This window comes from Hippoglossus hippoglossus, chromosome 23 (assembly GCF_009819705.1).
Source record: "Hippoglossus hippoglossus isolate fHipHip1 chromosome 23, fHipHip1.pri, whole genome shotgun sequence".
In the NCBI taxonomy this organism is placed as follows: domain Eukaryota; kingdom Metazoa; phylum Chordata; class Actinopteri; order Pleuronectiformes; family Pleuronectidae; genus Hippoglossus; species Hippoglossus hippoglossus.
In genome coordinates this window covers 2,415,730-2,439,312 of record NC_047173.1, presented here as the reverse complement: position 1 = coordinate 2,439,312, position 23,583 = coordinate 2,415,730, and the positions used below count along the sequence as shown (strand labels likewise).

At 42.8% G+C, this 23,583-nt stretch overlaps 1 protein-coding gene across 1 annotated transcript; it reads right to left on the bottom strand.

Annotated features, from left to right (window-relative positions):
- Positions 1–1,822: 1,822 nt before the first annotated feature.
- On the bottom strand, positions 1,823–20,133 carry mkrn1 (makorin, ring finger protein, 1). The gene is made up of 8 exons (XM_034578576.1): positions 19,977–20,133; positions 19,308–19,439; positions 11,269–11,441; positions 7,747–7,970; positions 6,549–6,763; positions 6,009–6,119; positions 5,311–5,455; positions 1,823–3,856 (listed from the first exon to the last, which is right to left on the bottom strand). Exons 1-8 carry the CDS (start codon positions 20,051–20,053, stop codon positions 3,644–3,646), a joined length of 1,290 nt encoding a protein of 429 aa, XP_034434467.1. The 5' UTR covers positions 20,054–20,133; the 3' UTR covers positions 1,823–3,643.
- Between the last annotated feature and the right edge of the window lie 3,450 nt (positions 20,134–23,583).

Here is a 23,583-nt window from a genome sequence, read left to right as displayed (position 1 = left end):
GTGTGTGTGACTTTTTATTTTTAGACTTGAGGGAGCTGGGGTTTTTTTTGTAATAGTTTATTCTATCTGTTTCTGTTCATTCTAAACCACATATTCTGAATTTTCAGTCAATCAATAAAAATTTGTAACGCACATATTGACAAATCACAGTTTGTCTCATAGGGCTTAACAAGGTGCAACATCCTCTGTCCTTAACCCTCAACAAGAGGAAGGGAAATCTACCAAAAACATGGTAAAAAACGTAGAAGTCTCAGAGAGAGCCACATGTGAGGGATCCCTCTCCTGGGACGGACAGAGGTAATAGATGTCGCATGAACACATCAACAAAATTACGATATTTACATCATTGATTTGAAGAAATTATTTTACAATGAAACATTCTTGACCTGTCGTGCAGACATACAAACATGTAAAATGGAAAATTCACAGTGAATAACACATTTTTATGTAAAGCACATGTCAAATAAAATTGCAAATGCAGCATTATCAAAGACTCCTGTCATCAGCAGTGTATTTAGTGTGCCGGTGTTGCGTATCGACTGACGCCAGTGATAACAAGTCAATACCTTCATACCCACACACTGTAAACAGAATGCTGTGCGGTGTCTGCCTGTTGCTAAGTGCTGAAAGGTTCAGAGTTGAGAGCAGACTCTCAATATGGCCAAGTAAAACTCGTTGCCATGGAAATAGAAAGAGAAAATACTGTACATGCATGAAACCCAAAGTATCTAAATGCTCCACTTCAGCGTATAAGTTTCCTTTTAAAATTCCAAATGTGTTTTCAAATGAGAGGGCCCGAGAACAGCTGATGACATTAGTCCACAACAACGACAACTCTTTGGTTGGAAACCCCCTTAAGCTACGGTGTCAGAGAGAGCCCAGCGCACTGCAAATTAAGAAAACACACATGCAAGTAGTAAAAAACACGTGTTAATTAAGAAAACAACTATCAATTTGACGACACGTGCGCTGCAAGAAGTCACAACACATGCAAATACAGAAACGCGCTGCAAATTGCAAAAAGGACAATGGAAATGTTTCCAGGGGACCCAAAAAAGTGAAGAACCTGGCAGTGGTTCAATGCTTTGTGAGGTTCCATCAACACTGATAAGTAGCTGACTTTAGGTTTGACCTCCATTGAACCCTGGGGGAAATATTGTACTGGTTTAGCTGCTAAATGCTCCAGCATGATTAGATGCTAACGCTGCCTTCTGTTCGGCTGCAATGGGCAGACAGCGTTCTGCACTCACTGGAGATTTTCCAGGTGAAAACAGCTGCCCTACGCTTTAGCTGCTGGAAAGAATGCGGATAAAAGGGGGGAAAATTGAGGTAATTATTCCAAAACAACGACCTAAAAGACACTAAAAAAGCGAAGTTGAGCCAACAGGGAACTGTAGAGTTGTCGATCTGATACTAAATTCTAAATAAACAAAACTTTCCTAAAACATATTAGGGTGAACAAGTATTTGACTCCGCCTACAAATCCACATCCTCTGCCAGTGTGCCAACTATGATTGACAGGAGAGACTTCACGGAAAAGAGATGTGGAAAAAAACATACACGGCCCATATTAATGCACATACATCACAACAAGCATGTTCATACAGGGACGTACTTCAACACTGTTCGATACTGATAATTATAACTCCTAATACTGTCACTAAATAATGAAATTATCGTACATTATGGGAATTTTGGCAGTACTGATCGTATAGCTGACAGAGGGCTAAGTTATCGGACAAATACAATCGTTACCACACATCTGGCAACGCCGAGTTTGGTGTCGTACCCACTTATTAAAAACAGATGAGACAGCACACAGTAGAGGTTGATAATAAACTTTAATTTCAAGTTAGGATGGATGGCTGTGGAACATAGAAAACACACATATCAGTATAAACATATGCATTCCAATGGAGTTCAACGGGCTGAGACTCGCCATCAGGAGTCAGTGGATGAGCAGCCTAGCTCACAATGCAAGAAGCAGAAACAGAGCAGAGAGTCTCTCAGCTCCCTGACCCCTCTGCACTGCAAGCCTGCTCCTGAGTTTTTAGTCACAAGCGTTTGACCTTTGAGATTTGTCTTGTGGTAACACAGACGTCCGCAGACACTGTGACTCAGAATAGTGAAAGGGAGAACAATTCCCTCCATCTTTATTTTGTCCATTTTGACCGATTGCTGATGAACGTGGGACCCGAAGCTACAGGTAGGAAATCACAGAACGATAAAACGGATCTGGAAAATCCTAACGTTAACATAACATTTGACCTTAGCTACAGTGAAATCACTTTGTATGTTTCCCAGACCGATTGAAAGGCTTTACAGAGGGTGTGCCGACAAGAGGAAGGTGGGGGTTCACCTGTCACACAATCAAAAGGCCCCTGTAACCGAGACCCTCCAGTCACTGAGCAGCTCCTAAAACTCGTTACTCTTAAAGATACAGTGTATTTTGTTCAGTAGTATTGCTGCAATACAGCTTTCAATCACCAGAGGCAGCACTGAGCAGCGCTCTATGGGCGTGAATTTTTTGTTGTTTTCAATGGTTGCAGATCCTTTGAAAAAAAGACTTTTGAGTTTATGAGATGAAAACAAAGTTTTAGTTGTGTTAATACATGTAATATACAAATTATTGCAAAAGAGAGGCTTTTTGTAACCCGATCATTGATTTGTGCGGTTTTCGAAACATGTTCGTTATTTCTACAACTCCCAACTTTGTTTTTACACATTCATAAACTTTAAACTTCATTTCATAAGCTCAAAATAGGTTTGGCCCATATATTCCAGCCAGTGAGTGTCCTCCTGACTTTCATTTTTCTTTGAGTAACTTATTCAATGAGCCCCTCAGTGACTTAAGCGTCCCAGTAACAAAGATGGCCGCCCGATGATCAGGGCACGACTTCCCCCTGCCGCGTGGTGCAAAGACACAAACCCTACACGAGTTTCACACACAGTTTGTGTGGTGTAAATGATCCAAATGTCTCATAAAAGGTTTTTTTCAAAAAAGAAAGTAAAGACCTCTATAGGGGGGGACACGGAAAATACTTTTCCAGTACAACATGAAAGTGATTATGGTCAATTTATTAAACATCAGCACAATATATTGGCTCTCAGCAACTTTAATAAAGAAAAAAAACATTTCGGCCTTCAGAAACCGCTTTGTAAAATCTTACAACATGCCCATCACTGTTACAGTACATGGTGCCGAGTAAGTTCGAGTGCATCCTCAGAGTTTTAGTTTTATGTACAAACACCTGGCTAGATGATAAACAAGTCAAACCCACACCCACAAATGAACTTAACAACTTTTATTAGCAATATTTGAAGAAAGTTATGATTTTCCGTTAAGTCTTATATCGAGTTCACTTTGTCATTTTCTTATTTTTCCTTTTAACATGAACCGCACAAGATAGACTCACAAGGATAGATGTCTAGAAAATGTTTAGCACGAGCGCACCGACATGTTGGATTTTTTTTTTTTTTCCTTTTATCTTTTATCAAGTTCATTTATTAATGGCCTGCTGAAAGGCACTGCCACAATACAGAGGGTGGGGAAAAAGCTACTGTCCATCACTCGCACAAGACAGTCCATTCTAGTGTCTAGTATACATGGGGGCAGGGGGGGGGGGGGAAGTGGGTGGGGCTGCTATAGGTAAATTTCATAGAAATCGTCCAGCTCCTCGTGAAACAAGTCCCATTCGTCCTCTGAGTCTGTCACCTCGTCGTCGGTTCCTGCGGCGAGCAGCATGAGGAGCATCTCGCTCAGCTCGAACGTCACCATCTCCTCGTCCTCGTTGTCGAAGGAGTCGGTGCTTTCCCTCTCATCAAAGATGTCCCACAGCGGTGTTCGCCTCGAGCTCTGAGGAGGAGAAGGGCGGTCGGAAATATGACACCAAGTCAGATTCATTAACACACGTTTTCCTGAACAAATCATTTCGAAGCTATCAGTATCTCATAACCTCTTTCAATCTAACCAATTATAAAAGTGAAAAAAAGAAAAAACAAGACAGAAATCTTAATTTGGACCTTTAGTCGCATTTTGTGTTGAGATGCGTTTCATCCATCGGAACTTTCCCCAGGACAATGACCCTCTGCAAGAAATGTTGTTACACCCCAAAAAGTTCCTCCTGGTGGGGCAGTGCTTTACGAAAGTTAAGGAACCTTTGGGGTGAGGCTTGCAGCACTGAAAATGCCCGATCGGTCAAGTACTCCACAAACTCCACAATAGCTCGTGAAATCTGTTTCCTTTACTTTAAGTGTGGCACTGCAGAAACGACAGAAACTACATCAGAAAGTTGTAGTGTGCGCTGACTAATCAATGTTTGTCAAAGTTGTCACAAACAATGCTCTGGTCATTAGTGTTGAGGAATTTTCAAACATCCACAGACATTAGATAAAGGGCCAACCAACAATGCATTGTAGTGTCTATGTTGAGGGACTTTCATATCTAACTCAGATGTGCCAGACAGAGAGACAACAACTTCAACTCTCACAGACTTTAACTCTTTTGTGTACTTCACCAGTGGCAAGACGCAAGGACACAATGTGATTTGGTCATGCATACTTTGGGCTTAACTATCCAATAGGATGCAAACACCTACATTTAACATAGAGAGTGACTTCTAGCCAATTATGTGCTGTTGGAATGGGTGACGCAGGGTGAGGGAGATATATGGGGATGCTGTGGCAGACATCTTCAGACTGGGGGGGTGACAATTGCTCATGTTACTCTGTCAGCGTTTTTATATTGTTTCACCTTCTGGTCTCTTCTGGTGCTGCCTGAGTTCTCCTTTCACCAGATTCCAGAAAGGTTCCACAACAATTAGGAAGAATACTTCTTAGTCTTGTGATCTGCCTTATTTGATCTAATTCAAATTTTGTGATGCAATTTCACACAACCTCAAACACCACTACTGTTATATTTATATATTGATTGTTGAGGCTGCAGCTTTAGGTGTATGGATACTGGTCAATGGTACATATGCTATAAATGTGTTGCCAATACTGACTCAATACATAAAGTAAGAAGAGACTTACTCTAGATTCTATAAATACAGACTATTTGAAGTAAAGTAGTATTTATTACAGGGTTATCCTTTTTTCTTGCACGCCAGAAGGGTTCCTGTTTTTCTCGCCATCCAGCAGAGGGTGCCACAGTTAAAGAGGTGTTGTTATGGTTGTTACCACTAGAGGTAAACATAATTAATGCCCCCATGATTTAAAAAAAAATATATACTATTTGAAACTATCTGGGTAAAGCTTATGTACGGGGTCAATTAAGAGCATTCTCAGGGTTTCGGGAGCGAGTGTTACCCGGTTTCTGCTGTTCGAGCCCGTCTGTCTTCGCTGGGGTTGAGCTTCCTCCAGTCGCCCGTCAGGGAAGGCGTGCTTGTAGAAGCAATTCGAGCCGAAAGGGCATGTCCCGCGGCCCTCGTCAAAGTATCGACACGATTTAGTCCTGCAGGGTACAAACCAGAGAACACACACGCGTCAGGTCAGATCGTCTCAAAATAAAAACACAGAAACACACCAATCAAGCAACGGAGATCGGTCATTAGAGTCTTTAGGAGGTGAATCAGTTATCAGTGGAGATTTGTTTTTATTGAATGACGGCAAAATTTCAGAATAGGTCTGCACTGGACAGGTTTTTTTCTTCCCACCGTTACCGCCCACTCCCACAGATTCACCATCCCACTCCTGTATGACTCGGAGCACATCCACCCACGACAGCTTTCTCCTCAAAATCTCTCTGCTCCATGCTGCAGGGAGATTGGAAATTGCGGACACTCAACTGTTTAGTAGAACAGCTTTAGAAGACCAGATTTTAGATAAGATAACAGAGAAATGCCTCTTTTTATTAAAAGGAAAAGAGAAATCAGCTTCTGTTTTACTAGAAGACTGCTTCAACTGCTTCAGAGAGACAGTGATACTGCTTTTGACGTAGGAACATGTACTAAGTACATGGATGTGTATCCTCTATGATCCCAGAGTATAGAAAATGGTCTGTGTACCCCATGCCGTCCTTGTATTTCTGGATGAGTTTCTGCTTGTCTTCCTTATCTTCCACCCAGTACTCGCTGGGGATGACAAAGTTGGACGTGATTCGACACTCTGGGCAAGACCTGCAGAGAAAAATTCAAAAATAAGGAGCCCAAGAACATTATAGTTAGGACATCCTCAATACAAAATGTCAAAAAGAACTCTCACTGCTGCTTTGCAAATTAGTGCCCGTATCACAGAGAAATAACCACTAAAATCGTGGCCTCAAATCAGGATCAATAGGATTTTAAGCTTCTGATATGATGTTTTGGGGCTTTTAAAACATTCAAGGAGCGAGAGGGGGAAAAACTGCTCATAATATCTATTAGACAATCTTCTTGGAAAATCGACCAGATATAGATTTTGAATTATTCACCATGTCGTCTGAGAGCTATGGAGACCACAGTCTACCACACAAACAAAAGACACTTCAGTCTTTCAACTGACAAAAACAAAGTATTCCGGAGAAAGATATCTTCCCAAACCCTCATTGTCAAGAACAAATGACTCACTTGATGATTTTGCTCTCAAACTGCTTGGCACTCCTCCACTTGCGAATGCACTTTAGACAGTAGCAGTGGCTGCAGTTGGAGAGGATACCAAAACGGCGCTCGCTTGGGTTGGCCTTCTCAAACACCACCTCCATACACACACCGCACATCATGTCCTTGCTGCGCTGGATGGCGAACGAAATCTCCATGTCTTTCTCGTGGGCCTCGATGCACGCCTAGGGGGAGGGAACAGTTCAATCATCAACACCCAAACCTGATCAATCAGAATTTCATTTCAACCTCAAATGTTTTATTAAACTTCTTACGGACTAGACTGTGTTATGTGCTCAGGCTGTGGTCAACGGCAGTAATACTTGATTAAAGTAAAAAAAAAAAAAAAACAGCCCTCTTCATTCATTTTAAATTAGACCATTGTATTGACACAGCTGTGGTCCTTGTCAGGCAAATAAGTCAACCTCAAGTTTTTGTGCAGCTCAACATCATCCAGCAACACTGCATTTACCAGGTAAATACATGTTAAGCACTCATTCCCTGCTGATGACTTTGTAATGACAGCAGCTTTAAGCTAATGTTTACCATGCAATCGAAGAGAGACGAATGCAGTCGACCATGTAGGTGAGGCAGACGCCTCTGAATGTAGGCAATGTGTTAGCGATGCTAAATTAAGCTGCAAACTTATAATTAGACCTAGCAGTGCTCGCCGAACGTAGAAAAACTGGTATCGAGCCACCATTGTTGTTTCTGGCACATGTTCTTTCCACAAAGCAACAGAGGGCATGCCCAAAGTAAGCTGTGATGATTCACACACTGATAAACAGAAAAATTGTTTTTTTAAAAATCTGCACGACGTTTGTAAAAATCTCTGTTCTAATGACTCAAAATAATTCAGGTCGCAGCCCAAGGTGATTTGTGAGAGAAGTACCTCCACTCTGTATCTGCAGTTTAAACAACTCCAAAAGAGTCAGAAGTCCATTCAAGCCTTCACTTGCTCTTCAAAAATGCAGCTTCCTCACAGAACAGTTACCACGAGGATGAATAGATGAGGAAATGTGTCAGTTCTATTATTTCTGCTTTATCTATAACCCCCTCCCTCGCCCTCTAATAAATCCAAGGACTGCAGGATACAGTAGGACAATGAAGTCCCCCGACCAGCATTGTTAATGTGAATGCACCACGAGGTTGTGTGTGTAAGCGTTACCTTAGTGTGCTCTGAGCGCTGGTTGCTGTCAGTGGGGTGGAGCACCTGAAGGCCACACATATCACAGACGTCGCCGTGGAGATAGGCACAGTTGATTCCGTAGCGGCACTCTCCGACAGCGGCGTACGGACAGAGCTGCTTCCTCAGCTGTTTGTTGTCCTGTGCCGTGTCGCTGTCGAACTCCTCGATGAGCGGGCCGGAGCTCTCCCCGTTCACTTGCTCAGCTGGACAAGAGCAACGCAGCATTATTAGAGGCAAAGACTGTTTGACAAACATTTATTTTGGTAAGTTAGTCAGAGAACATACGACTTGTCGTGTTTGCAATCTTTTGCCAACGAGGAAAATTTGATCTGAAAACTTCCTGAACTTTCCCCTCTGCACTCAACTTTTATCTAGCTCACAGACAACCCTCAAAATGCAACTGAAGCTTAAATTTCCCCAGGAACTAAGAACCTTTGCAGGAACTGCGTTTTCACCACCGGGACCAGGGTCTATATTAAGTTCCAGGAAAATCAACTGGTCCCAGCTCGGGAGGGTATGTAGCTATATGAACCTGAGTTTCAGTCCCGAGATTCAGTCCTGGGTTACAGTCCCGAGTTTCAGGACGGAGTAACGTCTACATCTGGGGAGCGGGGGTGGTGGGTTTGGAGGCCGGACTGGTACCGGCTGGGTGGGGCTGAGAGAAGAGTGCGGTTTCAAGATGACATCATACGGAGAGGAAGCACGAAACCCGACGTTTCAATAACATATTTCTTAGAATGGACTGAGTGAAAAAGTCCGCGGAGTGACTGTTTTCATTACTTGAGGGTCCCTACTGACCCCCTTCAAGTAATTACGGATAGTAAAAGCCCAGAAAATGTATTTTACACAATATGGGCCCTTTAAAGGTGGGGACTGTAGCTCTCAACATGCCTGATTGGTTGAGTAGTCAGTTTATTTCAGGTGATCATCCCTTGCTGAGCTCTTTAGATCAGTTTATTGACTATAGGTCGAGAATTTCAGATATGCTTAGTTAATAGTAATCATCTCTTTTCTGATTAACAGCAGCATGATCTGAATCCCCTCTATGTGAACCATCGTTGTAGTACTGCGTCATCGTACTCTTGACGTCTTCTGCATTTCATGGGCTGTAGTGGCATATTGTATTGTCGGTTGTTCAACAGGCCAACAGGCTAAATTTGCCCATTCTTCCCTGGTCTTTAATAATAATAATAATAATAATAATAATAATAATAACTGTACAAGGTTACAAAGTGCTTCACACAAAAGTCCATGGCAAAATGAAGAATCGATTGTAATAAAAGATATTCTGTTCAGTCCAATTTAAGAGGCCGGTCACCTTGAGTAGCCAGCCTTGACCTAGGGACAGCCAACAGGGACAGGCTGGCCGATCTCAGGTTACGATAGAGAGTCAAGAGCTGTGAAATGTATGTGGGGGCCGGCCCATATAGAGCTTTAAAATTGATTTTAATTATCTTAAAGTCAAGCCTGAATTTAACTGATAACCAGTGAAGGGACACAAGAATCGGCGTGATATGAGCCCTACGGTTTGTTTTTGGTAAAATACGAGCAGCAGTGTTTTGAACAAGCTGCAAAAGAGTAACTACGGTCTGGCTGAGGCATGTATACAGGGCGTTGCAAAAATCCAGACGGGCGAAAACAAAGGCATGCATTAGTTTTTCTAGCTCAGGGAGAGATAGAACCGATTTGATTTTAGAAATGCTTCGTAGATGGAAGTAACAGGATTTAATTATTTGATTAACATGTGTTTTGAAGTTCAGATGAGAATCGAATGTAACACGGCTAGCATTCTGCTGCCCAGCACATTGGGATGGAGCACATCGTTTGTGAAGAAGGAAGAGCGCCCCCAGAATTAATTTAAGTTGTCAACAAAGCCGAGGCAGTGAACTTAGCCGGCGGACTGACTTTTAAGACTGAGGATTCTGCTAAAGCGCCCAACTCCGCGGCCCAGTGTGGGGATAGGACCGGAGATAAAGACAGACTTGCCACAAGTTTTCAAGAAGTTGAAAAGCTGTTCAAAATCCATCTCGGTGAGCTCAGACTGCTGACGAGCCGTGTCGTTGATTCCCACAGGAACTATCACTCGGGTTATGGACGGAGGGAGTGAGCGCAGTAGCCCCGGGAGTTTTCCAAGGATGACTGGGACCGTAGCTCCGGGGATGCAATGAGTGACTCCATTGAAAAAACGGACTTTCCTAATTACGGAATCACCCACTATAAGTGTTTGTGGGGAAAAAAAGAGGGCGAGGAGAACGCTGTGCTTGGCAGGAGCGAGCCTGAACTGCTTCCACGCTTGGTGTGGATGCCACTGACTGAATGTGGTGAATGTGTAGGTGAGGTAGATGAGGAGGGAGCGACCTCTGACTTGAATGAAGGATTATTTCCCGATTCTGGGCAAGGAAGAGATCCAGAGCGTCGGAGCACAGCCTCTTTCAGCATCCTACGACGGTGTGAGGATGTTACTCGTGATGGGGGTCGCTGAGTTTGTTTTGGCGTGGATCGCTTAGTTACAGGAACACTGATATCCACTGGAGGGAGGAGGGGCTCAAGGCCAACAGGTGCTGTTTTCAAAGAATGATCCCGAGAGGGGAGATCAAGTGCCACAGATCGGCTGGATGTGTCAGAGAGTCATCAGACAAGGCAGTGAGGCGGTTGGAAAGATTGAGTGGGGGTGGTGAGAAAGCCTCACAAGAGGATCAAAGCCGGGGACACGTGGAGGGCTCATGCCTTGAGTATTTTTGTCTGCTCATCAATGAAGCGGCTCAAGACAGAGTCTCTGTTCCGCAGCTCATTCGAAAGCCGCCGGATGTCCTCCTTAAAGTCAGCGATCTTTTAGACCTCGTCAGAACCGCACAAGAACAACGGTTTGCAGGAGCCTTTTAGTTTCTTAAAAAAACAAAAAGAGAAAACAAACAAACTGTGGGACTTCAAGGCACGTTTGGTCAAAAGGCAGCTTCAACCAATCTTTACACTTTAACATGGCTGTGAAGTCTAGTCTGCAAGCTATGTGGCATCATTTAGGCCTCTTGTTCAGCTGACTTGAGTGCAGCCCACAGGAGAAAAGATGAATTATTGACTTTTAGTTCAAGCTGTAGACAAAAACTAGACATACATTGTTGCCGTTAGTTTTTATTGGCTGATTCTTCCATTTCCCTGCCACCACAGATTAATATTCTATGTCCAACAAGACACTGATGCTCACAGTCAAACTGGAGCCCTTGACACATCATTATAGGCAAGTTCACAACATACCATATGATAGGATTTGAATATGTGATGTGAACAGCTGCCTGTTGCTGATCAAAAATAAACTGGATAGTAGCTACAAAAATGCAGGTGGCTGTGAATTGATGTCACAAATGGGAAAGTTTGGATTGTTTCATTGAGTAAAACATAAAGATCGAATAGGGACATCATGAAAGAGGGCGTCCCTTCATAAGAGATGGTGTTTAAATGACAGCATCGATATCAAACTTGGTGTAACCAATGCTAGTCACTCACCCCGTCCACAGTACGGCTGTCCTGGAACAAACTCAGCAGCGTTGACCCAGTCTTGTGCCCCTGTGCCAGGTGTTGGCTCACTGGGTTCTGGGTCTGACGGGCCGGCGGAGGGCAGCGGCAGCATCTGCGGTGTTGGTGGCTCCTCGTTTTTTGCCGGTTTACAGTGTTCAAACCTGGGAAGTCACATGGGACCGGGTTTGTTTAACTGAAAATAATTGACCATACCCAAAACACAAATACAGCGAGAGCTACAATCACAGGAAAGATACGGGGCGGAAGGAGAGGAGCTCGATTTCAAAACAGTTTAACCTAAGTTGATAACTGACAATTAACTGAAAACAATCGTCATTTTGAGACACTATATATGTGCAACCCAGGATAACTGAGTCTACACCTACAAACTAACAGCACAATTATAATAGCTTCATAATTTAATAAGTAGAGCACACAGGATTTTCACCATTAAAAAAAGCAACAAAAAAAAAAATCTGAACCAAGTCATTAGCACACTAGTTCGTGGTGCTTACAAGACATAACATAAGGTATGTATAATGTTAGTGGGCTGCGGACTAGGGATACATTGTTAGGTGAGTTAGTATGGACAGATATTTTTTTTTAAACTGCATTGTAGCAGTATGGATGTAGCCCAAGTTGAAGTCGTAGACATTGCGGTTGCATCAGAACAATACAAACACTGAGTCTAACAATATATATTACTTTTAAGAATTTCCCATTTGTATGATTAACCATTATCAAGTTGGTAACAGCCAACACACGTCCATTGGTTATTGTGCTCAGACACAATACTATGTTTTCTTGGAAAGCATGAGTCCCTCAGTCCATTTTTACCATCGAGTTCCCCCTCTGTCAACTGAAATTTGATCTCCTCCACGTTGCCTGCATCCGTTTGGCAGTAAACTGCACACAGCTCAGACACTGGTTGTTCAATTGGCAATTAGCTTATAAACCAAAATAATATTTTGTACATGTTGTCATACTGCTTATTACTAATTCGATACAAGTTGGATTCAACACAGTGATGTACATTACTTGTTAATGTCCATCATTACTGTGCAGACTCAGGCTCTAAATGATGTCCCTAGAAGCAAGATGGCAGCATCCGTAATCGGAGATATTTTTGGCTTCACCTTTGCATAGTGCGAAGAAATAGAGACATGCTGCCCATCTTTACTTACAGTCTCTGACCATTGAAAATGGCAGTTAGCAAGACCTGGACATAAAACAGCAGGTCTGGAGGCACATTGCAAACTACCTCACATCTCTCCTCTCATTTAAACTAGTCACTACAGTGCACGATGCAGTAAATACATCACCTCAGATATCCCCTACACTCGCACTGATGTTGGCAGTCTTGGCCTCAGGTATTATGCAACTTTTAAATGGAATGAGCTGCAATGTGTACTACGGCTGCAGTCTTACGTTCCCCTTGGTGATTTTAAAACTTTGTTATCAGAAGTTTTTCATGATTCGCGTAATTGTTTTAATTAGTCCTTGTTGTGTTATTTGTATTTATTGACTCCTTTGTATTTATTTGCTGGTTGGGAATGTTCTGTTTTAAGGCCTCTCTTGAAAAAGAGATTGAACATCTCAATGAGACTGCCTGATTAAAGTCGATAAAATAAAAATTTTACATTAGTGCCTATGTTTTTTTTTCATTCATTTAAACGGTACAAATAATTACAAACAAAAAAACTGGTCGTAAACTGTATTGTTTGTGAACAGTCTGCAGCCTACATACTTACATAACGTAAAGATCTGTGAGAAAATCTAAGTTAGGGTAAGGACAGGTGATTTATCTGCAAATTTAATTCACGCTTGGAATGGGTGGACAACACAAAACATGCACATGAAAGAGTGTAAGCTTTAACAATAATAAGCAGTGCGCATTTTTGTAAGTAAGTAAAACTCTGCCTGATCTGTGCCTTAGACTTCATTGACACTTCAGTCCACAGATACAGAGGACAAGGACAACTCCAAGATACTGGACCTTAAGTATAACAGCCTGTTCAGACCAGAGCCTTCTTTTAGGTTTGATAAAAGAAGGCTCTGTACATTCCAGTGCTGTGAAGTTGAAAGAATATTTGGGTTTTCCTCGTCCCACTGTAAATAATAGGCATGCAACTGGAATGTAAACTGTCATTTCCTGGGCTGGGCTGTTTTTAGGTGTAGGTCGATCTCCACAGTGTTTCCCTGAGACAGACACAGTATCCTTCAGTAGCCACGGCAAAAATATTAGAGGCGCAGAGTGCGACGTTATGTCACATTTGACATTAAAGAACATGGACAAGATAACAGCAGAAATGTTGTATCACTATTGAAGCGACCAGACTTGTTATCGTTACCACTCATAATCACTGTATTGTTAAAATGTGCAAAACGTAAGTTAAATAATATATTTATGAGAAATAAAAATAATATAGCACCATATAGGCCTAACACCATGTCAACGTTTAACTTGAAAAAAGAAGACTTTAGCTTGCTAAAGAAGTCATTTCAGAACATCCCGATAATGCTGAAGTGTCTTGGAGACTTGATAAATTCAACCAAATTAAACTATTAACCTAATTACTGTAATTAAGGACTGAAACTGTACAATTAACCAGCTAATAATAATTGTTTAGCTGGTTAATTTGTGTTCCTAAAAACTACAAAGTACAAGTTCTAATATTTAAGCTAGTAGCTTAAACAGCTCAAAAGCAGACCACTCCACTCCTACTACTCCTCCTCCTCAGTCTCCTTGCTCCATGATTCTCCACCCAGCCCCTCGCCTACGTCTTTGTTGTGTCATCTCAAGTACTGCAGGTGAGGGGAGCTTGCCACCCTGTGAGTCAGCCATACCTACGTCTTCCAGCAGCTGACACTGTTAAAGCCTTGCTGCATGAGGAGTAGTAGTACATATTTATTGAAAGGCCGTGAGCTCCCACCCCTGACTTTGGCCTTTTCTTATAGGTTCGAAGGGTGCAGCTCACTCACTGACTTCAGAAGGAAACCCTTAATGGCACCTCTCCACATATATGTTCAGGATAATTTTTCAAAAAAAAAAACCAATATTAGAATGTTACATATTGTACCGTTGCATAATGTACGTGATGTCTGGGACATAAAGCAGGTATGTCAGATGAGGATCACACCCTGGACTAACAAGCTCCTCTCTGTTGACGTGCGTTAATCTATGGCTCATGTCATTTGAGGACAGCTGCCTACAGCTGTAACCTGACTCCTCTTGTTATTATATGAACCAATCTATTACCGCAACAAACCACTAGGTTGATCTTTAAAAATGCAAAAAGTGCAGAGAAACTTGGATCAAAGTTTATCTCATGATGCAGACAGTCGACAACAGTAGAACAAAAATACACCTGCTTCACGGGGAGTATTGTTCTTTTATACTTTATGGATTCAGAGGCTGAGCCACAATAAATATAATGAGGCTACATCTAGGGAAAAAAATCTCATAATCACACAGATATACACACACATGGCTCCCACTCATTAAGCTCCAACTGTCAATAATCCTGCACAGCATACACACACACACACGTGCACACACAGTTTCAACTAGAACACCAGAAGCATATACCTCCACCAACAGCCCCCTTATATTAAAAACAAACCTTATAGCTAAGGCCACATTACGTTCATCAGCTACATGTCGGTGGTAGTAACAGAATTTTAGTCCCATTAGTAAACATACAGCAGCTGGAAAAAGCTCATATCCCTATATAAACAGCATTTTAATTACCTCGACCCAGATTTGCACAAAATCGCACATATTCATCAACACCAACCCCCTAAATGTGTCTGAATTTTTCCATTGAGATTCACACACATTTGCCATATCTCACAATGTTAAACAAGAGTGAAAAGAAAAACAGAGAAACAAAGCAACGCAGATGAAACATAATGTCCTGACTGAAGGTAATTACAGACCTGACATGTCTGCAGGCAAAACAAGCTAGAAAGGATAATGTTAGCTAGCTAGCCAGCTAACATTATTGATTTGTTGTTGAGATGACTGATGTTAGTCGATAGTGAAATTAGTTGGTAACTAACGTCATCAGTCATCTGCTATGTATACGATACTTCTAGCACTAACAGGAGGATGGGGTCTGGGGAACAGGAGGGATAAGAGTAGAGGAGGGGTCTGGATGGTACAGGATATGTACTGCACAGCAAGTCGCCTCTATCTGATCTTACTAAAACATTCCATTGTGACAGAGTAATATTACCTCTGTAATCTACATGTTTCTATAAGCGGAGCTTTAACTCAACATTCAAGATTCAGCGTCATCAATGTCAACTCCAGGTGAATGTGCTGCTGTGCTTACCGGCAATACCAACAGTTTAACATTGTGTTAGCTGTGGTACTTTAGTTCTGGTAAGTAAAGTTTGTATGGAAGGCATGAACGTCAGTAACGGATGCCGTTTTCTCTGTGATGCACTGCCTGTGGTGTTTTTTGTTGTGGTAATTTAAAAATCAGAGGAGCTCAGCAGGCACTTGGTTCAAAAATCTTGAACTAAGTCAATTAAATAATGATGGCACTCAGAGTGCAGTGGCAGATATGTGAAGTAAGAAAGAACATTATGAATGCTTAACCAGAGTAAACTGTTGTCAATACTCGTTTGCTGGGTTTTGACAGACACCCTAAACATGACAGGTCTGTTTACATACCCGTGTATTGTCACGATTGGGAAAATATAATTTTATCAGTGTCATTACTTCTGAAAGTCCCAGTTTGTAACAAGTAGAGTTACACACACATGTGCTTTGTACCAACTATGTCGATTAAATTACTAATACTAATATCAAAAATGCATCCTTAAAATAACTGTGACATACTGCAACACTCATTTCAGACTAGGTTTTTGTCCGTTACCTGTGCACACACATTCCCTGCCTCAAGATAGCAATGTGTCAACAATGCATCGGAGCACGTCTCGTTTTAAAACCAACATGCCTGTGCATGATCATATGCGTGCAAGTGCATTTGTATATTTAAACAATGTGGGTGCTGAACGGGGAGATGTGCATAATGTTTAGCGCTGCTTTGCATGGGTGCCAGAGAAGGCCCGTAAGCACATCCTATAACTGAATTTCGATTGACTTTTCTGAATCAAGAAATAATCTTTGATGCGCTGCATCTTGGAATGGAGAGATCTCCACACCTCTCGCTGCTGACTAACTGGACTAATTCTCCGGTTTTCTTTTTCATCTAAACTTTACATATTTTACTATTGAATAGTTTATCATAATACACTTGTCTTTCATTTACATTTAAATAAATATCAGCCAACTTTTGAGAATTTTGTATGCGGTGTACAATCTTGTATGAACACAGAATAAACCAAATTGTTGTGTATTCATTCATGTTAAACATACTGTTACAGCTTCCTGTCAGAGTTTTTAAAGAAAGTTTTGTAAACATATATGAAAAGCATAGTAGTTATGTATTTAATGAAGCCCAAGGGAATACTGCATTTCAGTTACCCTATAGAATACTTAAATGTGAAAAGATTAAAGCACCCACCGACAGAGCTAATGCTAAAGTCTTTCGTAGGTTCCAAATAATAAAGTCCAATAAAAACCTTCACACTCTCCCATCTCCATCACACAGTGTAATTTTTTTTATGAGCAATTTGGTCATGCACAGTTTGTCATGTGGTGTTTTTCAGACTTTTCACATTTTCTGATCGAGCAAATGAGAAGTGAGGAGCGTTACAATGCAACTACTCCTGCTGATATGAACACAGCAGAACCATTGTGATGACTTCAAAATATATATTCTCCGGACATTATAGTATGATTAATGGAGCACCATGAGAACAGACCCTCAGCTGTCCGCATGGAGCTTTCTGTAAGAGCGGCCTCGTTATAGAAAGCAAGTCAAGTCCATGGCTATAATACAGCATGACTAACAGCCTATGACAGCCTGTGCACACAGTCATACAAAAGGAAGACCCGGCCTATCTCTCCTTTAGCTTCCTCCATTGATGGCGAGCGCCACCGCAACCCACTGTTAACCAGTCTGTTCCCAGGGAGAAGGGAGGGGAGGAGGGCCGCCGGAGTTACGCATAAATAAATGAGCAAGGAGGGTGCTGCAGTGGAGTGAACCTGGGGAACCCAGCAACAGCACAGAGGGAGGGAGGAGGAGCGAGGGGGGGGCGTGCAGCTCAAAGAAAGAAAACAGGAGGGAAACAGAGAATGTTATGCAATTGCCATGCAGGCTGCAGTGCACTCTGTCTGGCCCTGGGGGCTGCAGGAGAGAGAGAGAGAGAGAGAGAAGGGAGAGCGGCACAGAGACAGAGTGAGAGAGCGAGACAGAGCCAGTCACAATAGATCGAGCTCGGGGAATTCAACCATAATAGACCCCCACACTGAGAGCTTTTCTCAGGACCCATAATACAGGCAGCACAGCCCCATGGGGGTCACAGACATAATGAGGACATCTTCCTCGCTGCAGTTCCATCACAATGATGGAGGAATGTGACTTATCAACACAACAACAACAGCAGCGGCTTAGTGCTATATACGCTCAGCTGAAGGCTTTCTAAAAGGCGACATACCAACTATTGAGGAAAAATGATCAAGTGTGTGGGGGACTAATGCCTCCCTGGTGATGTTGGGGTGGTCCTACAAGTGCCCTGGTAACTATAGGGATGCTGGTGAAGCCAGACATGGAGCAGACGCTGTCTGAACCAGCTGGCTGCTGCTGTCTGGGCACACTCAAGCTTGACAACAGACCTAATCAGTTTCTCAGAGGACCCATGCCGCCGAATGATTGAGCCCCTTTACTATACATCTACACCGATGAATGTATTCAAAACACGCCGCAGTGCTCTAGATTTGTGAGGAAGCCACAGGTCACAACACAGGCCTAGATCTCGTGTGGAGAAAAAGATCTGCCTGCAGTGATGGTGACGTTTCCTCTGTGAAACTGAACCGTGTCTGCTTCTCCTCTCTGATAAGTCTGTAGGCACACATGCAATGACAGCATATCTGACATTGAAAAAAAACAACTAAACATGATGTTCACTGACACAGATTACCTTATATAGGCAAGCTGTAAATCACACACACTGCCCAAAGTGCTGTGAAGTGAATACTTGGCTGTGTGTGCCAGGCAGGAACAACACAGCTGAAATTAAAAGCAAAAATATTTACCGGACACAAACATTTACTTAAATGTGTTGTGTGTCGAAACAAGGGTTTAAATAATATGGACGTGAGTAATAGAGAATCTATTTGTATGTCTTCTTGACGGAAAGACGTGTTCAGAAAATATAGTTCAGCAACCTACATTGGATAGAATTGAAGATGTGTCACTCTGATATGTATGCGTTTATCAGATTTGTGTGTGCTTGCTGTTATAGCGACAAACCACGCAATTACACGACTATTTTCAATTTCAAACAAAATCAACCTTGTGTGCCACTCGCGCTCTTTCAGGCCACACAAGGACATGAGTTGTGCCATCCCGCCTGTGTGAGTCACCGGTTGTGTTTCATCAGCCTGGAATCATCATGCCTGCACTACAAGTGTTGTCCTATTCACTTCAGCTGCAGCTACCGAGCACAAATAAGCCTCCACCAGCTCTACACACACACACACACACTCAAGTTAAGCTTGCAATATTTCATAATGTGCAATTCCACCAAGCTGGGGCAATGCTGTAACGCCACGGGGGGGGGGGCAAGTGATCCCACTTCCTTGGAGCTACAAGCGAGTCGGTGCAGGCACAGACCGACAGAATGTTGACCTCAGGAAGGAGCAGTCTCGGGTGTCAGCTGCACTTGAGGGGCAAAACTGCAACGGCTCCCTGGAAGCCCTGCCAGCTAGAGCTGCTGCGCTGTCACTTGGCCCCCGAGAGCACGGCCACTTTTAGAAAGGGAAGTTGTCATGCACCTCCACTGACAGCTGGGTGCAGACATCCAAAACCTTGCATGGACACATTTAACTTCTTCGATCAGCATATTGGACTTTTATCAATGTGTGTGTGTGTGTGTGTGTGTGTGTTTACCTGCAACGGTCCCCAAACACACAGTTTCCCTTCTGGAAGAACTTGCAAATCATGGCTGCAGGTTCGCTGCTGGTCAGATCGTGGGAATATCGGCAGTTTTCTCCCTCTTTGCAGAGTCCATGCATGAAATATCTGGGGAAAAAGGGGCAAAAAAAAAACAAAACAAGAATTGAACCCAACTCGAGGAAGCGACGGCAGTGCGGTCTGAACGTCGTCTTTCCCGTTTCTCGGGAAAAGGCAGGGGCGCTGCTAATCGGAGCGCGGTGTCAACAAACAATTGGGTCTGACGAGGGGGTCAGCTAACCCGAGAGTCTGGACGCGACAGCCCCAGCAGGTGCCGGTGTGAAAGTCAAGAGCGGAGCTGGATTTGTACTGCCGTTTATTCGGCGTGACAGCTGTAACGGGGGGGGCAGCCCGGCGCCACAGTGTTGACATGCGTGCTAACCGTGTTTATCATTCCCGACGAAGCGAGCGGCCGTTGAGCTGCCGCTGCAGAAAACAAACACACACACACACACACAGGAGTGGAGCTAAAGGCACCGAGCTAACAGCTGAGCCCCTCAGGACGCCGCTGACAGGCGCCCGTCGGTCCGCTGACAAAACCACAAGCGACGCGAACATGTCTTTGTCCCCGACGGGGCCCGAGCGGACGCCCGCGGGTTGTCTCACCTGCAGGTTACGTGTTTGGTCCAGCCTCCCGTTACTCCTGACGCCGCCGTGGACGCTGCTGCTGCTGCCTCCGCCATAGCTGTTTATGTTGAGGAGCAACAGCCGGATGTTCCGGACGGCTCCGCTCCGGTGTTGTGACAAAAAAGTGATCGTCTGCCAGAAAACCCTTGAATGGCGTCAGTGCGCGCGCGCGGCGTGTTAAAGTCGTACCGTCCCGTTTGTGTGTTTATGTGACTGCAGCTTTCATCTGGATCAAACCGCCATAACGTGCTAATACACACACATTGACTATATATTATTATATATAGTCTATATCAGATAACCAAGGGATGTATCTGTGATCACAATTGATGCACGAGAAGTGGATTTCAAACATCCATAACCTGCTCCTATAGACATGATCAGCTACTAACTTGAGCCCAGAGCAGGTAGAAATAATGCAGAGTCTTAAGGATGATGGCAAAACAATATTATTTATTCATTTTATTTGTGACCCATCCATAAACGTTGTTAGTTACAGTCTAGTTTCAAAATATTACCTAAACATGGATGACAGCAAACACATATAATCGGTGACAATCATTTTGCCTGTGATCACCAAACTGTCATGTCTGACTGTACAATTAACTACATGGCCTCGATTGTGCTCATTCGGTTCCAATGCCCGTTAAATGTTATGTTATGTTGTATTGAATACATACATAAATACATGCATAGTAATAAACTTGTGTGTATTCTCCCGTTACACGGATTGATTCATATAAAAGCAGCTGCAGACCGTACACTGTGAATGGAGACGCACATGAACGGGGCAGTACAACTTTAACAGACAGCGCGCGCGCTCCCGCGGACGGAGAGCAGTTTGTGGCAGACCATCACTTTTTGGCACAACACCTCCCTCGTATACGACCGGAGTCGAAGTTTGCCGAAAACCTCTCTGGTCGTCGAGTAAGTGTCCGCCGCGGTCCTCCGCCGCGGGGCGCTGTTGCCTCGTCCACCCGTTGTTGTTGTTGTTTGGGCCTGGTTTGACAAAACCAAAAGAGAAGAGAGTCTACGTCAGAGGGTTTGAAATTCAAATTTATTTTATTTTATTACTATCAATTAGTATATGTTTATGAATCAGCTATTAATTCATAGAACAAAAAGGTTGCGCTTCACTTCCTATTTGCAAATAATAAAATTATTCTAGAGCATAAAAAGAGAAACTCTTTATTTATTTACCCTTATTAATTTGTATTTGATCATACAGTGATTGGCTCTTGACTACTCTCTTGTCGTCAATTGCAAAGCGTCTACCGGCCTTAGAGACTCATGCACTCATCAGTCATACACCGGATTTGGAATTAACACAATGAAACTTCTTATTCCGAAGTTTTGTAGATTCTACAGCAGGACACAAAACCTGCCTTGTTCACACATCTGTCACCACGTTACACCTATTTGCTGGTGTGAGTCTTTCCCCCTGAATTGCATTCACCGTGCAGAAAAAACCACTGTCGTCAGCAGCCTGGTTCACTGGATCAAAACCTTACAGTCAGGATTCCAAATGAAACTTTTGGATGGAAATATACAAACAATTCAAAATATTTTAAAAAAGCCTTTGATTCATTTTTGCAAAGCACAACACAGAGGTGTCATCTTTTATTGGAGTATACAGATTCCAGACTTGTAGAAGATTTGAGGAAAGATTCACACAGGTGCATTAGAGGTTCATACTTATAAAGGGAATTTCTATCAGCTATGACAATATTTGTTTCCTTTTCATTTATTATTGATGAGTGGTTTAGATTAGATGGAAAGATATACAAATGAGTGGAAAAACAATTCTGAGACACGACAACAATTTCATCAACATTTTAATTGCAATAACATATATGAGTACTGCAGCATGCTAGGCTAATTGCTTGTGAAGTAGACGTATGGTTAACTTTATGGTGCATGGGAAACTACTACTGTATTCTGCACATCACAATATGTCCTTATATATACATTTCTGTACAAACCACTACAGTGAATTATATATATATATATTAATATATATATATATATATATATGTATATTATGTAGATACTCATACATTTTTTTTTCTATTGCCATTTTAATATGTGTCATTCTCTCTTCTACCTCATTCTGACCTACATGCTGCTGTAACAACTACATTTCCCTGAGTTTGATCTCATCTTATCTTATCTCGGGGCGAGCACAGAGTTACACAAACATATTATTTAGTATGAGTCATGATTGACACTCCAACAGGCACTCCTCCTGTCTCTGATTGGAGGTTTAGAAAACGGGAGCATTGTATTCTTCCAAATCGCATGCAAAGCAGTAGGTGGGGCCAGAGGAGCAAGATTTTTTCTGATATTATCTGCCTCATGTATGCTACTACTACTGACAGCTAATAGATTATTAAGCTGTAAGTTATGTCAGTAAATATTCCCTTCTGCACCTTTGATTTAGTGTCTACAGTTTCTTAATTAATAAAGGGATCTGTGCTTCTTCCACTACTAACTATGGGACTGGCTGGTTTTGGCTAAACGTTTGTATGTAAAAGTATTCCAGTAAAATGGATCAAGTGCAGAGTGGCAACATCACACGCCGCAGCGCTGTGTGCCGCCTTTGCAAATATCTCATCAAAATCAACTGTGCTTCCTCACACAGGAAGCTGGCCCTCAGAAAATGCTGCACTGTGACAGCAGTGTGCCGGCCTCCAGGAAGCAAAACACAAAGTGATGGATGAGAGAGTCTGCCTGCAGAAAGTCTGCTGCACATTAACAGAGCATCAAGAGGTGGGAAAAGACTCCAGAGGGCACAAAGACGCAGGCCAGGGTGAGAACACGAAGACGGAGGAAACAATCAGAGAGAAAGAAGGGGGACTGTCTTTACTTTGAGACGGCCATAAAGTTCACACCGAGGGGCATCTGAACATGAAAAGGAGGGAGGGAGAGTAGAGCGAGGAGACAGCCTCCTTGCAGATTTCTGGATGGAGGAATACGACAGGAAGAGGGCCTCCTTCCCGACGGCCGATCAAAACCAGTGTGACACAAAGGACAATGTGATCAGCATCATAGAAGGTGAAATTAAAATGAACCCAAGCAGAGCGTCAACAGGTGCAACGCTCTGGGAGAGAGGTTCAAGAGGAGGCAGAGCTGGGAGAGGAGACAGGAGGAGGTGGAAAAGCTGTGGGCCGACGCCATGATGAGAGTCAGAGGAGGGGATGCTTTTTGTAGACTTTAATAGCACTCCTAATTAATTAATTCAAAATCAGCTATTCAAAATTAAATAGAGCCTATTTCTTTTCAGGAGCACGTCTCTTGAAAGAAGAAAATAAAGGCGACTATGCAAAGCATATTCTGGAGCAACAAGAGCCAAAGAAGCAGCAGTGAGGGGGAGGAGGCTGCAGGCTGTTCAGCTCAGGCTGGACAGGAAAGGAGGAGGAGACGGAGGTGAAGAGAGCAAGAGAGCACGGATCTGTTCTCAAAGCATGCAAAAGGGTCAAAATATAATTAAAGATGCATTGATATTATATATACAGCAACCTCTCCAGTCAAGTTATGTTTGTTATAGAGCTTGAAAAGAAAAAAGAAGAAACAGCTGCTCACTGAA